This window comes from Triticum aestivum, chromosome 3D (assembly GCF_018294505.1).
Source record: "Triticum aestivum cultivar Chinese Spring chromosome 3D, IWGSC CS RefSeq v2.1, whole genome shotgun sequence".
Taxonomy (NCBI): Eukaryota; Viridiplantae; Streptophyta; class Magnoliopsida; order Poales; family Poaceae; genus Triticum; species Triticum aestivum.
In genome coordinates this window covers 526,146,304-526,163,500 of record NC_057802.1, presented here as the reverse complement: position 1 = coordinate 526,163,500, position 17,197 = coordinate 526,146,304, and the positions used below count along the sequence as shown (strand labels likewise).

At 43.5% G+C, this 17,197-nt stretch overlaps 1 protein-coding gene across 1 annotated transcript; it reads left to right on the top strand.

Moving 5' to 3' along the window:
- Positions 1–2,103: 2,103 nt before the first annotated feature.
- Positions 2,104–5,325, top strand: LOC123080226 (putative F-box/LRR-repeat protein 23). Its single transcript, XM_044503127.1, has 4 exons — positions 2,104–2,499; positions 2,598–2,709; positions 3,179–3,525; positions 4,324–5,325. Exons 1-4 carry the CDS (start codon positions 2,312–2,314, stop codon positions 5,081–5,083), a joined length of 1,407 nt encoding a protein of 468 aa, XP_044359062.1. The 5' UTR covers positions 2,104–2,311; the 3' UTR covers positions 5,084–5,325.
- The last annotated feature ends 11,872 nt before the right edge of the window (positions 5,326–17,197 follow it).

Here is a 17,197-nt window from a genome sequence, read left to right as displayed (position 1 = left end):
TGCATTAGGGAGGTAGTATCATACACTAGTACCATATGCATGATACTAGTACATGATACTCCTCATTACAACCAGCCTAACCACTAAATCCCTCACCCCCTGTTTCAATTAAGTGGGCCCCTTCCTTAATATAATCCAATCAAAATATACCACTTAATTCATTATGTAGGTTACGTAAGATCCCTTACAGAAGTGTAACATTATTCTCAATTTTACTTCCGTGGTAATGCAATAAATTCATATTCGGTAATCTGTCTCTTCTTTGCCAACAACATAGTTGGTAACACAATAAATTCAAGTGAAGGAATCAATTTCCTATCTTTATCTCCACTATCACGGACATAAATCAATCATTCACATGAAAGTACTGTATATGTTAGATACAATTAGTATTGAATCACTGAAATTAGTAAACAAAAGAGCATCTACAGTCGCGATGGGCAAATCCGGCCCCTCAAACAACCTGTGGTTGGATGGTAGTAGGACAGTGGTATCCACAGCTCACCAGGATTCAAGTTCTGGTGCTCGCATTTATTCCTAGATTTATTTCAGGATTTCCGGCGATACGCTTTCAGTGGGAGGAGACGTTCCCGTCGACGACGAGGTGCTACGGTGACTTCATAAATCTCAAGATGACATGCCGGCTCAGTCTCTCGGAGGTGCTCATAGGGGTAGGATGTGCGTGCGTGCGTTCATAGGGATGAGTGTATGCGCGTATATATGAGTGCTTGCGTCTGTACTGTGTTAAAAAAAAATCTGCGGACGCGCCAGGCAGGCCTCATATTTGCCACTCTGCATCTACATATCATATCTCGCGCCTCATACCCATACTACACATGCAACGTTGATCTACTCTGCGTGATCAAATGACGGACAACTAAAAATCGGCTGCAAAGGAACACAAGATCGGCTACATACAGACATTAACAAACTTCAACGCATCCAAAAGATCATAGTTTAACTTCTACAACATAAAACGATATAAACATTGAGGAGGAGGGGAGGGGGGGGGGGAATCACCACTTCCTTGCCGGGCCCTTGCCCTTCCGGTCGTCGGCGTAGTTGTAGGCGTCCGCGACTGATGGAGAGTCTTGGTCGTCCGACGAGGAGGTGCAACTGTCGCCGTCATCGGAGTCGGAGCGGACGACGAGCCCCTTCATCCGGCGGACCGCCCTGTCTTGCTCGCGCTTCAACCTGGTGACCCGAGCCTTCACCGTCGATGCCTCCTTTGCCTCACGCTCCGACTGCTCAATACCAAAGCCGGAGCGCCTTGGTATTCTTCCGTTGGAGGCGGCGAGCGTCCTTCTTCGCCGTCGTGAGGGACCGGCGGTAGACCCACATGAGGAGACACGTCCTCGTACGGGTCCGCCTCTGTCCCGCGGCGGCGGCGCGCGGACTGCTTCGCCGTGTCCCTCTCCCGTGCACACTGCCTCTCGCGGTGCGCGGCGCAGGCACAAGCACCCATTGCTGCCCATGTTGAGGAGCGAATAGCGAGGAAAGGAGATGGCACGGCGGCGGTGCGGACTACGCTGTCCTGGCGTCGCTGCGCGCGGGACGGGGGACGGGGTGTCCAGCTCCGGCATCCGCGCTACACCGACGCTGGAGCTGCGACAACGTTCCAGATCCGGAGTTGCCACCAGTCTCCACCTTGGACCGCTCCAGCGCAACGCGGAGGGCCATCACCTCCTCGTAGTCGAGCTCGGAGCTGTAGTCGTTATCGGAGCTGGACATCGTAGTTGATGAGATTGGAATCGGAGAGGGAGAGGAGAGGACAGAGCGAGAGAGTGTGAGCTGGGTTCGGAGTGAGGCGTCCGGATTGTGGTTTTTTGTGGGACATATGTGGGTGCGGTGGTGGGCCGGACCTGTCAGGCGGATGTGCCCTGCCCGGGCCGCCCCATATTCACCGTATATTTGGGCTGGATATGAGGGGCGCCGGTCAGACCGGACGTTTGTTCACGGTTTTGTTGGGTCGATTTTTTTACTAGACAGTGACCGGACGGCCTGATCAAGCGTCTGAGACGGGTACGAGAGACCTGGCTCTAATTGTCTATTTTCTTTACGATTTAATATCACTGTGCATTTGAGGGCAGCAGATCGACACATTTTCTTTCTTATGCGCCTCCGCTCTCTTGGCCACCTCGCTCTTCCCTCGGGCGGAAGCCAGCTTCTCGTTCCAAACCGCTTATTGGCTCTCGGCTCCCACGGTCTCACCCACGCTCGCTTCTCGTTCCAAGGGTTTGGGGTTTGGATTCGGCGGGGTGAGACGGTGGGTTGCCCGATCTGATTGACCTAGAGTTGGAGGCGGGAGGGCATGTCCAACCCACCGGCGAGCCCCTCCGGCGACGGCGGGAGCCGCATTAGCGGCAGACCCACGGCTGGCGGCAACAGGGAGGAGCGAGGCGCGTTCCTGCCAATCGCTGACATCAGGCGCATCATGAGGAAGGCCATCCCGCCCAACGGGGAGATCGACGAGGAGGCCGCGCAGGCGCTCGTCCCCGAGTTCGTCCCCTTTCATCACCCGCCGCTATTCGATCTCCGTTTGGCTTGAACGGCCTTCGCCCTTTGGTTTCGGCGGCTGACGCGTCGGTGCTTTGCAGGGCGAGGGGCGACGGATGCAAGAGGGCGAAGCGGGAGGCCATGGCCGGCGACGACCTGCTGCCCGAGATGGCGAAGCAGGGGTTTCAGGCCTACCCGCACAAGAACAGAGTGGTGCGTATACCGGTTTGATGGATGTTTGGGTAAATCATAATTTGGGGGATTCAGTGATGATAAGGGTGGATTGATTTGCTAATTTAATTGGCTTCATCGATTGCAAAGCTTAAATAAGAGTTCATCTTGAGGCACTGCTTTTGGCACCAAATTGGGTGGTTGTTCTGCAGAACTTTCTTGCCCCCTAAACAAGCAGAGCTTTGCTTCGCTACAACCTCCCTAAAGAAAACTTTTAAAAAGGGCATTTCGCACTCCGCTAATTATCTGATTGTTGTTTCCGGCTAAACCATTTGATCAGCCATTGGTTTCTCTGTAAAAGTTATGTTATCTTGTAGTACCATGGAGAAACCACTCCTACATTGCATAACCGTTGTCTATCTTGTATTAAAGCTGTTTCATCGTGCAAATTTCAAGCTCTTGCTGAATTTGGGCATCCATGTTATCTCTGTGATTACACCTTGTTTTTCAGGAGCTCCCTTGCACAATGGAGGCGGGGCCAAACCCATTGCCTGTATCTGATGTCAGGGATTGGTCTGAGCTCCCACTCGATGCGCTTTCTGCAATCTTCATGAAGCTTGGGACCATTGAGATCCTGATGGGTGCCGGACTGGTGTGCCGCTCATGGTTGGTGGCAGCCAAGTCCCCTGAGTTGTGGCGTTTCGTGGACATGACCCGCCACAAGTTGGTTTTCTCCAAGGGGGGAAACGTCATGTGCCAAATGGCAAAGGTGGCTATAGATCGCTCTGATGGACGGATGGAATCATTCTGGGCTCAGAAGTTTGTCACTAGTGAACTCCTGAATTACATTGCAAGCAGGTAATTGTTCTTTGTGTCCTAAATTCCCATTCTTGAATTTCAGCATTTGGTCTCTTACTCTGTGTGTGTCACACTTTGAAACCTATCAATCTGTAGTGCTGACACACTGTTTCCAGTATTTAGCACCGACCTAATAGTTAATTTTTGCTAAACATGTCAGCGTTTATGATATATTATTGAGACATATGTATAATAGTGTTATCTTGATGAGGTTCAAAGGACAGCTGAATGCTTTCTGTATGGCTATATTTGTCTCAACAAATAGGGAAACATATTTTTCTTTTAGAACAGGTCGCTTATGGCCAAATAATTTGCCTTGAGGTACTGACTCTCGTTAGATATTTACGGTACATCGTCATATGATATTTATGACAGGCTACTTTTTGCCAAATGTGAAACTCATTTGATATTTATCATATGTTTTTTTTTTAACTGTGAATGATTGCAGGAGAGTTTCCTACAGTCTTGTTGTTATATTAATCAAGGATCAGGGGTGCAAAGTTACATTGTATTTCCATAGCTATCACTACAAGCTACTTAGTGTCTCACTATAAGAGGAGATGAAAAAGTAATGCTAATTAGTAGGAGTCTTTTGAGAAAAGCAACTAGTGACTAGGGCAGGCCCCCAACAAGGTTGGCTATGAACCCCCCAAGGTCGACTATGAACCACCCTGAGCATCTTGAAGTCGTCCTTTAAGGAGAAAATATGTTTACTGTTTAAACTTGTTATGTAGTCTTACTGTACTTGTCTGATTTTACTCGGTTCATGTGTGTCTACTTTCGTACTTGTCTCTGCAGATGCAACTCATTGAAGAGCATTCGGCTCATCGGCGCCTATTACTTTTGGGATGATGAGGACGTAGTAATTAAGCTTGCAGCTAAATGTCCAATGCTAGAAGAGATAGAGTACTCTGGTCAGAAGCTGACATGGGACTTTTTCAAGGGGATTGGTGCAGCCCGCCCAACGCTGAAGCGTCTAAGAGTCTGTTTGCCATGGTACGATTCAGATTCAATAGAGCGTGAGATCAGGATGGAACAGCGGCAAAACGACGAGGAGGAAGAGGAGGAGGAGGAGGAGGAGGAGGAGCCTTATGAGGCCTGGGAGGCGAGACACAATGAGGAGGCCTTCGCCATAGCAGAGAGCTTGCACGAGCTGCGGCTCCTTCAGATGGCAGGCTACGGCCTGACTAAAGAAGGGGTGTACGCCATCCTTGAAGGCTGCCCCCACCTCGAGTTCCTCGACCTTAGAGAATGCGGCCACCTCCTAGTTGACGCTGAACTCAAAGCTCGCTGTGCCAATATCAAGCATGTCCGGCTGCCAGGAGCGTGGCCTCACGCTCATTGCCCAGAACTTGATACCATCAAGGAGGACGAAGGTGAAGTGATCGAGATGCCTAATCTCTATGAAATAGAGGCTCAGGCTCTCCACAACGAGGCAGCGATGGAAAACGATGACTACGGCGAGAACTACTGGGATGACTACTCGCTCCCCTCGTCCCCTGGCTCGCCTGCGCCGACCTACTCCATGGATGATCCCAGATACTACTGGGAGCTGTGACAGGTGCAGCTGTGTCATGTTCAGTAGTCCAAATCACTGTCTTGGTGTTTTGGATCCTGAAGAGCGTGTGTGTATCCCTGCAGGAGAGCTTTTGATGTACAGACAAGCCAAGGGTGCTTTTGAACCATCTGCCTTTAGTGTGCGTTTTACAGTTTGTGTAAATGGTTGGACGGGCAGCTTGCAAGTAACATACTACGCAGCTCTATTCTCACGTTAATTGCTTGAACCTTTACCTGAGCTTATTACTTGTGCTCTGAAGTTTTAACAAATACTCCCTCCGTTCCATAATATAAGACGTTTTTGCAAGCTAAACAACTTATGTTGTGGGACGGAGTGAGTACATGCTAAAAGTAAATTTTATGAAGAAGACATTGACAATCTTTTATCGTACAGAGAGTACAAATGGCGCAACTTATCAAAAGAACCTACCTAATGAGTTTAGGTTTAACATCTTCCTTTTCTGTAAGATATTTTATAGCAGCATGATCGGTGTGAACAATCACTTTAGAATCAACAATGTAAGATCTAAATTTATCACAAGCAAACACAACTGCTAAAAATTCTTTTTCAGTAGTAGCATAATTACGTTGGGCACTGTCTAGAGTTTTGCTAGCATATTGAATAATATTTAATTTTTTATCAACTCTTTGTCCTAGAACAACACTAACAACATAATCACTAGCATCACACATAATTTCAAAAGGCAAATTCCAATCAGGTGGTTGAACAATAGGTGCAGAGTTTTTTAAGTGTTTTAAAGGCTTCTACACAGTCATCATAAAAACAAATGGAACATCCTTTTGTAAAAGATTTATAAGAGGCCTAGAAATTTTAGAGAAGTCTTTAATAAACCTTCTATAGAAACCAGCATGACCGAGGAAACTACGGATACCTTTGATATCTTTAGGTCATGGCATTTTCTCAATTGCATCAACTTTAGTTTTATCCACCTCAATGCCTTGTTCATAAATTTTATGCCCTAAAACAATACCTTCATTAACCATAAAGTAGCACTTCTCCCAATTCAAGACAAGATTAGTTTGCTCGGATCTCTGCAGAACTCGATCAATGTTGCTTAAGCAATCATCAAAGGAAGTTCCGTAAACGGAAAAATCATCCATGAAAACCTCAATAATCTTTTCACAAAAATTAGATAATATAGCGGTTATACATCTTTGAAAGGTAGCAGGTGCATTATATAAACCAAAAGGCATATGCCTATAAGCATAAGTTCCAAAAGGACAAGTAAAAGTGGTTTTCTCTTGATCAGGTTGTGAAATAGGTATTTGAGAAAAACCAGAATATCCATCGAGAAAACAAAAGTGTGTGTGTTTCGACAATCTTTCTAGCATTTGATCAATAAAAGGCAAAGGGTAATGATCTTTTCTAGTTGCCTTATTTAATTTTCTAAAATCAATTACCATTCTATAACCAGTGCAATTCTTTGTGAAATAAGTTCATTTTTATCATTAGAAACAACGGTAATACGTCATTTCTTAGGGACACGATGAACAAGACTTACCCATCTACTATTAGCTATAAGACCGATTATACCTGCTTCCAGAAGCTTCAATATTTCAGTTCTTACCACTTCTTTCATTTTAGGATTCAAACGTCGTTGGTGATCAACAACGGGTTTAGCATCAGGTTCCATATTAATTTTGTGCCGACAGAGAGTGGGACTAATGCCCTTTAAATCATCAAGAGTATATCCAATAGCAGCTCGGTGCTTCTTCAGAACCTTCAATAATCTTTCTTCTTCATGTTTTGAAAGGTTAGCACTACTAATAACATGATGTATCTTTTTTTCATCAAGGTAAGCATATTTCAAAGTGTCTGGCAATTATTTTAATTCAAACACGGGATCACCTTTAGGTGGAGGATGACCTCCTAGAGTTTCAATAGGCAAATTGTGTTTAAGCAGAGGTCGTTGTTCAAAGAAATTTTTTATCTATCTCATTTCTCTCATGCATATGCATATCATTCTCATGGTCTAACAAATATTGTTCTAGTGGATCAGTAGGAGGCACGGCAATAGTAGCAAAACCAATTATTTCAACCTTACTAGGCAATTCTTTTTTATGATGCTTTCTACTAAATTTAGAAAATTTAAACTCATGAGACTCATCACCAAAACTAACACCGACAGTTTGTATCTCACAATCTATTTTAGCATTAACGGTGTTCAAGAAAGGTCTACCAAATATAATGAGACAAAAGTCATCTTGTGGGGAACCAAGAACTAGAAAATCAGTAGGGTATTTTATTTTCCCACATAAGACTTCAACATCTCTTACAATCCCAAGTGGTGTGATGGTGTCTCTATTAGCAAGCTTAATAGTAATATCTATGTCTTCTATTTCAGCGGGTGCTATATCATTCATAATTTCTTGATATAAAGTAAAAGGAATAGCACTCACGCTAGCAGCTGTGTCACATAAACCAAGATAACAGTGATCTCCGATTTTAACCGAGACAACAGGCATGCCAACAATAGGTCTATGTTTATCTTTTTATCGGGTTTAGCAATTTTAGCAGCTTCATCACAGAAGTAAATAACATGCCCATCTAAATTTTCAACCAGAAGATCTTTAACCATAGAAACACTAGGTTCTACTTTAATTTATTCAGCAGGTTTAGGTGCTCTAATATTACTTTTATTGACTACGGTTGAGACCTTAGAATGTTCATTTATCTTAACAGGGAAAGGTGGCTTTTCAATATAAGCAGTAGGAACAACCGGATCAACATTATAGATAATAGTTTTATCTTTAGCTATTACCGGTTCCTTAATTTCTTCTTTAATAGGTGGGTGATATTTTAAACCATTTCTCCTTAGGGAGATCAACATGAGTAACAAATGGTTCATAAAAGGAGGCTACTATCTCAGAGTCAAGTCCATATTTAGTGCTGAACTTTTGAAAAGCATCGGTATTCATAAAAGATTTAACACAATCATACTTAAGCTTAATACCTGACTCTTTACCTTCTTCGAGTTCCCAATTTTCAGAGTTGCGTTTAATCCTTTCTAAAAGATCCCACCTGAATTCAATAGTCTTCTTCATAAAGGAACTAGTACAAGAAGTATCAAACTTGGATTGATCATCACGAGAAAGCCGAGCATAACCGGAAACTTAGTACATGTGTGAATACATAGACAAACAGAGTGTCACTAGTATGCCTCTACTTGACTAGCTCGTTGAATCAAAGATGGTTAAGTTTCCTAGCCATAGACACGAGTTTTCATTTGATTAACGGGATCACATCATTAGAGAATGATGTGATTGACTTGACCCATTCCGTTAGCTTAGCACTTGATCGTTTAGTTTATTTGCTATTGCTTTCTTCATGACTTATACATGTTCCTATGACTATGAGATTATGCAACTCCCGAATACCGGAGGAACACTTAGTGTGCTACCAAACGTCACAACGTAACTGGGTGATTATAAAGGTGATCTACAGGTGTCTCCGATGGTGTTTGTTGATTTGGCATAGATCTAGATTAGGATTTGTCACTCCGATTGTCGGAGAGGTATCTCTGGGCCCTCTCGGTAATGCACATCAATACAAGCCTTGCTAGCAATGTGACTAATGAGTTAGTTGCGGGATGATGCATTACGGAACGAGTAAAGAGACTTGCCAGTAACGAGATTGAACTAGGTATTGAGATACCGACGATCGAATCTCGGGCAAGTAACATACCGATGACAAAGGGAACAATGTATGTTGTTATGCGGTTTGACCGATAAAGATCTTCGTAGAATATGTGGGAGCCAATATGAGCATCCAGGTTCCGCTATTGGTAATTGACCAGAGACGTGTCTCGGTCATGTCTACATAGTTCTCGAACCCGTAGGGTCCGCACGCTTAACGTTCGGTGACGATCGGTATTATGAGTTTATGTGTTTTGATGTACCGAAGGTAGTTCGGAGTCCCGTATGTGATCATGGACATGACGAGGAGTCTCGAAATGGTCGAGACATAAAGATTGATATATTGGACGACTATATTCAGACACCGTAAGTGTTCCGGGTGATTTCGGAGAAAACCGGAGTGCTGGAGGGTTACCGAACCCCCCCCCCCCCGGGGAAATTGGGCCTACATGGGCCATAGGGAAGAGGGGAGGCAGCCCACAAGGGGCAGCCGCGCCCCCTCCCTATAGGGAGTCCGAATTGGACTAGGGAGGGGGGCGCGCCCCCCTTTCCTTCTCCTCTTCCTCTCCCTTCCTTCCTTCCCCTTCCCCTCCTAGTTGGACTAGGAAAGGGGGAGTCCTACTCCTACTAGGAGGAGGACTCCTCCCCTCCTTGGCGCGCCCTAGGGCCGGCTGGCCTCCCCCTTGCTCCTTTATATACGGGGGCAGGGGGCACCCCAGAACACAACAACAGACATTGTCTTAGCCGTGTGCGGTGCCCCCTCCATCATAATCCACCTCGGTCATATCGTTGCAGTGCTTAAGCAAAGCCCTGCGCCGGTAGCTTCATCATCACCATCATCACGCCGTCGTGCTGACGAAGCTCTCCCTCGACACTCAGCTAGATCGAGAGTTCGTGGGACGTCACCGAGCCGAACGTGTGTAGATCACGGAGGTGCCGTACTTTCGGTACTAGGATCGGTCGGATCGTGAAGACGTACGACTACATAAACCGCGTTGTCATAACGCTTCCGCTTATGGTCTACGAGGGTACGTGGACTACACTCTCCCCTCTCGTTGCTATGCATCACCATGATCTTGCGTGTGCGTAGGAATTTTTTTGAAACTACTGAGTTCCCCAAACAGTGGCATCCGTGCCAGGTCTATGCATAGATGTTATATGCACGAGTAGAACACAAGTGAGTTGTGGGCGATAATAGTCATACTGCTTACCAGCATGTCATACTTTGATTCGGCGGTATTGTTGGATGAAGCGGCCCGGACCGAAATTACGCATACGCTTACGCGAGACTGGTTCTACCAACGTGCTTCGCACACAGATGGCTGGCGGGTGTTAGTTTCTCCAACTTTAGTTGAATCGAGTGTGGCTACGCCCGGTCCTTGTTGAAGGTTAAAACTGCACATACTTGATGAAAAATCGTTGTGGTTTTTATGCGTAGGTAAGAACGGTTCTTGCTCAGCCCATAGCAGCCACGTAAAGCAACAAGAAAGTAGAGGACGTCCAACTTGTTTTTGCAGGGCATGCTGTAATATGATATGGACAAGACGTGATGAGATATAAATTGTTGTATGAGATGATCATGTTTTTTAAATTATCGGCAACTGGCAGGAGCCTTATGGTTGTCTCTTTATTGCATAAGATGCAAGTGCCATGTAATTGCTTTACTTTATCGCTATGCGATAGCAATAGTTGCAAAAGCAATAGTTGGCGAGATGACCATATGACGACACGTTGATAGAGATCAAGATGATAGAGATCATGGTGTCATGCTGGTGACGATAGAAATCATGACGGTACTTTGGAGATGGAGATCAATGGCACAAGATGATGATGGCCATATCATGTCACATATTTTGATTGCAGGTGATGTTTATCTTTTATACATCTTATTTTGCTTGGTTCGGCGGTAGCTTTATAAGATGATCCCTTACTAAAATTTCAAGGTATAAGTGTTCTCCCTGAGTATCCACTGTTGCGATAGTTCTTCGTGCTGAGACACCACGTGATGATCGGGTGTGATAAGCTCTACGTTCACATACAATGGGCGCAAGCCAGTTTTGCACATGCAGAATACTTGGGTTAAACATGACGAGCCTAGCATATGCAGATATGGCCTCGGAACACTGGAGACCGAAAGGTCGAACGTGAATCATATAGTAGATATGATCAACATAATGATGTTCACCATTGAAAACTACTCCATCTCACGTGATGATCGGACATGGTTTAGTTGATATGGATCACGTGATCACTTAGATGATTAGAGGGATGTCTATCTAAGTGGGAGTTCTTAAGTAATATGATTAATTGAACTTTAATTTATCATGAACTTAGTCCTGATAGTATTTGCATAACTATGTTGTAGATCAATAGCTCGCGATGTAGCTCCCCGTTTTATTTATGATATGTTCCTAAAGAAAACTAAGTTGAAAGATGATAGTAGCAATGACGGACTTGGTCCGTGATCTGAGGATTATCCTCATTGCTGCATAGAAGAATTATGTCCTTGATGCAACGCTAGATGACGAACCTATTGCAGGAGCAAATGCAGACGTTATGAACGTTTGACAAAGCTCGGTATGATGACTACTTGATAGTTTAGTGCACCATGCTTTACGGCTTAGAACCGGGACTTCAAAAATGTTTTGAACGCCATGGAGCATATAAGATGTTCCAAGAGTTGAAATTGGTATTTCATACTCATGCCGAAGTCGAGAGGTATGAGACCTCTGACAAATACTTTGCCTACAAGATGGAGGAGAATAGCTCAACCAGTGAGCATGTGCTCAGATTGTCTGAGTAATACAATTGCTTGAATCAAGTGGGAGTTAATCTTCCAGATAAAATAGTGATTGACAGAGTTCTCTAGTCACTATCACCAAGTTATTGGAACTTCGTGATGAACTATAATATGCAAGGGACGACGAAAACGATTCCCGAGCTCTTCGTGATGCTAAAATCGGTGAAGGTAGAAATCAAGAAAAGCATCAAGTGTTGATGGTTAACAAGACCACTAGTTTCAAGAAAAGGGCAAAGGGATAGAAAGGGAACTTCAAGAAGAATGACAAACAAGTTGTCACTCCCATGAGGAAGCCCAAATCTAGACCCAAGCCTGAAATTGAGTGCTTCTACTGCAAAGGAAATGGTCACTGGAAGTGGAACTGCCCCAAATGCTGGCGGATAAGGATGGCAAAGTGAACAAAAGTATATATGATATACATATTATTGATGTGTACTTTACTAGTGTTCATAGTAGCCCCTGGGTATTTGATACTGGTTCAGTTGCTATGATTAGTAACTCGAAACAGGAGTTACAAAATGAACAAAGACTAGTTAAGGGCAAGGTGACGATGTGTGTTGGAAGTGATTCCAAGGTTGATAAGATCACCATCGCACACTCCCTTTACCTCCGAGATTAGTGTTGAACCTAAAATAAATGTTATTTGGTGTTTGCGTTGAGCATAATATGATTGGATCATGTTTATTGCAATACGGTTATTCATTTAAGTCAAAGAATAATTGTTATTCTGTTTACATGAATAAAACCTTCTGTGGTCATACACCCAAGGTGAATGGTTTATTGAATCTCGATCGTAGTAATACACATATTCATAATATTGATGCCAAAAGATGCAAAGTTGATAATAATAGTGCAACATATTTGCGGCACTGTCGTTTAGGTCATATTGGTGTAAAGCGCATGAAGAAAATCCATGCTGATGGGCTTTTGGAATCACTTGATTATGAATCAGTTGATGCTTGCGAACCATGCCTCATGGGCAAGATGACTAAGACTCCGTTCTCCGGAACAATGGAGCGAGCCACTGACTTATTGGAAATAATACATACCGACGTATGCGGTCCAATGAGTGTTGAGGCTCACAGCGGGTATCATTGTTTTCTGACCTTCACAGATGATTTGAGCAGATATGTGTATATCTACTTGATGAAACACAAGTCTGAAACACTTGAAAAGTTCAAAGATTTTCAGAGTAAAGTAGAGAATCATCGTAACAAGAAAATAAAGTTTCTAGGATCTGATCGTAGAGGCAAATATTTGAGTTACGAGTTTGGCCTTCAATTAAAACAACGTGGAATAGTTTCACAAACTCATGCCACCTGGAACACCATAGCATAATGGTGTGTCCAAACGTCATAACCGTACTTTATTGGATATAGTGCAATCTATGATGTCTCTTACCGATTTACCACTATCATTTTGGGGTTATGCATTAGAGACAGCTGCATTCACATTAAATAGGGCACCATCTAAATCCGTTGAGATGACACCTTATGAACCGTGGTTTGGCAAGAAACCCAAGTTGTCGTTTCTTAAAGTTTGGGGCTGCGATGCTTATGTGAAAAAGCTTCAAGCTGATAAACTCGAACCCAAATCGGAGAAATGTGTCTTCATAGGATACCCAAAGGAGACTGTTGGGTACACCTTCTATCACAGATCCGAAGACAAGATATTCGTTGCTAAGAATGGATCCTTTCTAGAGAAGGAGTTTCTCTTGAAAGAAGTGAGTGGGAGGAAGGTAGAACTTGATGAGGTAATTGTACCTTCTCCCGAATTGGAAAGTATTTCTTCACTGAAATCAGTTCAAGTGATGCTTACACCAATTAGTGAGGAAGTTAATGATGATGACCATGAAGCTTCGGATCAAGTTACTAGCAAACCTCGTAGGTCAACCAGAGTACGTTCCGCACCAGAGTGGTACGGTAATCCTATTCTGGAGTTCATGTTACTTGACCATGACGAACCTACGAACTATGAGGAAGCGATGATGAGCCCAGATTCCGCGAAATGGCTTGAGGCCATGAAATCTGAGATGGGATCCATGTATGAGAACAAAGTGTGGACTTTGATTGACTTGCCCGATGATCGGTGAGCCATTGAGAATAAATGGATCTTCAAGAGGAAGACGGATGCTGATGGTAGTGTTACTATCTACAAAGCTCGACTTGTCGCGAAAGGTTTTCGACAAGTTCAAGGTGTTGACTACGATGAGATTTTCTCACTCATAGCGATGCTTAAGTCTGTCCGAATCATGTTAGCAATTGCCGCATTTTATTAAATCTGGCAAATGGATAACAAAACTGCATTCCTTAATGAGTTTCTTAAAAGAAGAGTTGTATATGATACAACAAGAAGGTTTTGTCAATCCTAAAGGTGCTAACAAATTGTGCAAGCTCCAACGATCCATCTTTGCACTGGTGCAAAGCATCTCATAGTTGGAATATACGCTTTGATGAGTTGATCAAAGCATATAGTTTAATACAGACTTGCGATGAAGCCTGTATTTACAAGAAAGTGAGTGGGAGCACTACAACCTTTCTGATAAGTATATGTGAATGACATATTGTGGATCGGAAATGATGTAGAATTTTCTGGAAAGCATAAAAGGAGTGTTTGAAAGGAGTTTTTCAAAGAAAGACCTCGATGAAGCTGCTTACATATTGAGCATCAAGATCTATAGAGATAGATCAAGACGCTTGATAAGTTTTTTCAATGAGTACATACCTTGACAAATTTTTGAAGTAGTTCAAAATGGAACAGTCAAAGAAGGAGTTCTTGCCTGTATTGCAAGGTGTGAAATTGAGTAAGACTCAAAGCCCGACCACAACAGAAGATAGAAAGAGAATGAAAGTCATTCCCTATGCCTCAGCCATAGGTTCTATAAAGTATGCCATGCTGTGTACCAGATCTATTGTATACCCTACACTGAGTTTGGCAAGGGAGTACAGTAGTGATTTAGGAGTAGATCACTGGACAGAGGTCAAAATTATCCTTAGTGGAATAAGGATATGTTTCTCGATTATGGAGGTAACAAAAGGTTCGTCGTAAAGGGTTACGTCGATGCAAGTTTTGACACTGATCCAGATGACTCTAAGTCTCAATCTGGATACATATTGAAAGTGGGAGCAATTAGCTAGAGTAGCTCCGTGCAAAGCATTGTTGACATAGAAATTTGCAAAATACATACGAATCTGAATATGGCAGACCCGTTGACTAAACCTCTCTCACAAGCAAAACATGATCACACCTTAGTACTCTTTGGGTGTTAATCACATGGCCATGTGAACTAAGATTACTGACTCTAGTAAACCCTTTGAGTGTTGGTCACATGGCGATGTGAACTATGGGTGTTAATCACATGGTGATGTGAACTATTGGTGTTAAATCACATGGCGATGTGAACTAGAGTATTGACTCTAGTGCAAGTGGGAGACTGAAGGAAATATGCCCTAGAGGCAATAATAAAGTTATTATTTATTTCCTTATTTCATGATAAATGTTTATTATTCATGCTAGAATTGTATTAATCGGAAACTTAGTACATGTGTGAATACATAGACAAACAGAGTGTCACTAGTATGCCTCTACTTGACTAGCTCGTTGAATCAAAGATGGTTAAGTTTCCTAGCCATAGACACGAGTTTTCATTTGATTAACGGGATCACATCATTAGAGAATGATGTGATTGACTTGACCCATTCCGTTAGCTTAGCACTTGATCGTTTAGTTTATTTGCTATTGCTTTCTTCATGACTTATACATGTTCCTATGACTATGAGATTATGCAACTCCCGAATACCGGAGGAACACTTAGTGTGCTACCAAACGTCACAACGTAACTGGGTGATTATAAAGGTGATCTACAGGTGTCTCCGATGGTGTTTGTTGATTTGGCATAGATCTAGATTAGGATTTGTCACTCCGATTGTCGGAGAGGTATCTCTGGGCCCTCTCGGTAATGCACATCAATACAAGCCTTGCTAGCAATGTGACTAATGAGTTAGTTGCGGGATGATGCATTACGGAACGAGTAAAGAGACTTGTCGATAACGAGATTGAACTAGGTATTGAGATACCGACGATCGAATCTCGGGCAAGTAACATACGTATGTTGTTATGCGGTTTGACCGATAAAGATCTTCATAGAATATGTGGGAGCCAATATGAGCATCCAGGTTCAGCTATTGGTTATTGACCGGAGACGTGTCTCGGTCATGTCTACATAGTTCTCGAACCCGTAGGGTCCGCACGCTTAACGTTCGGTGACGATCGGTATTATGAGTTTATGTGTTTTGATGTACCGAAGATAGTTCAGAGTCCCGGATGTGATCACGGACATGACGAGGAGTCTCGAAATGGTCAAGACATAAAGATTGATATATTGGACGACCATATTCGGACATTGATACGTCTCCAACGTATCTATAATTTATGAAGTATTCATGCTATTATATATTCTATTTTGGATGTTTAATGGGCTTTATTATACACTTTTATAGTATTTTTGGGACTAAACTATTAACCGGAGGCCTAGCACAAATTGATGTTTTCTTGCCTATTTTAGTGTTTCGAAGAAAAGGAATATCAAACAGAGTCCAAACGGAATGAAACCTTCGGGAGAGTTATTTTTGGAACGGAAGCAATCCAGAAGACTTGGAGTAGACGTCAGGGAAGCTTCGAGGAAGCCACGAGGCAGGGAGGCGCGCCCTACACCCCTGGGTGTGCCCCCCACCCTCGTGGGCCCCTCGTGGCTCCCCTGACCGACTTCTTTCGTCTATATATATATCCACATACCCTAAAAACATCGGGAAACAGAATAGATCGGGAGTTCCGCCGCCGCAAGCCTCTGTAGCCACCAAAAACCAATCGGGACCCTGTTCCGGCACCCTGCCGGAGAAGGGAATCCCTCTCCGGTGGCCATCTTCATCATCCCGGCGCTCTCCATGACGAGGAGGGAGTAGTTCACCCTCGGGGCTGAGGGTATGTACCAGTAGCTATGTGTTTGATCTCTCTCTCTCTCTCTCTCTCTCTCGTGTTCTTGATTTGGCACGATCTTGATGTATCGCGAGCTTTGCTATTATAGTTGGATCTTATGATATTTCTCCCCCTCTACTCCCTTGTAATGGATTTAGTTTTCCCTTTGAAGTTATCTTATCGGATTGAGTCTTTAAGGATTTGAGAACACTTGATGTATGTCTTGCATGTGCTTATCTGTGGTGACAATGGGATACTCACGTGATCTACTTGATGTATGTTTTGGTGATCAACTTGCAAGTTCCATAACCTCGTGAACTTATGCATAGGGGTTGGCACATGTTTTCGTCTTGACTCTCCGATAGAAACTTTGGGGCACTCTTTGAAGTTCTTTGTGTTGGTTGAATAGATGAATCTGAGATTTTGTGATGCATATCGTATAATCATACCCATGGATACTTGAGGTGACATTGGAGTATCTAGGTGACATTAGGGTTTTGGTTGATCTGTGTCTTAAGGTGTTATTCTAGTACGAACTCTATGATAGATCGAACGGAAAGAATAGCTTCGTGTTTTTACTACGGACTCTTGAATAGATCGATCTTAAAGAATAACTTTGAGGTGGTTTCATACCCTACAATAATCTCTTTGTTTGTTCTCTGCTATTAGTGACTTTGGAGTGAC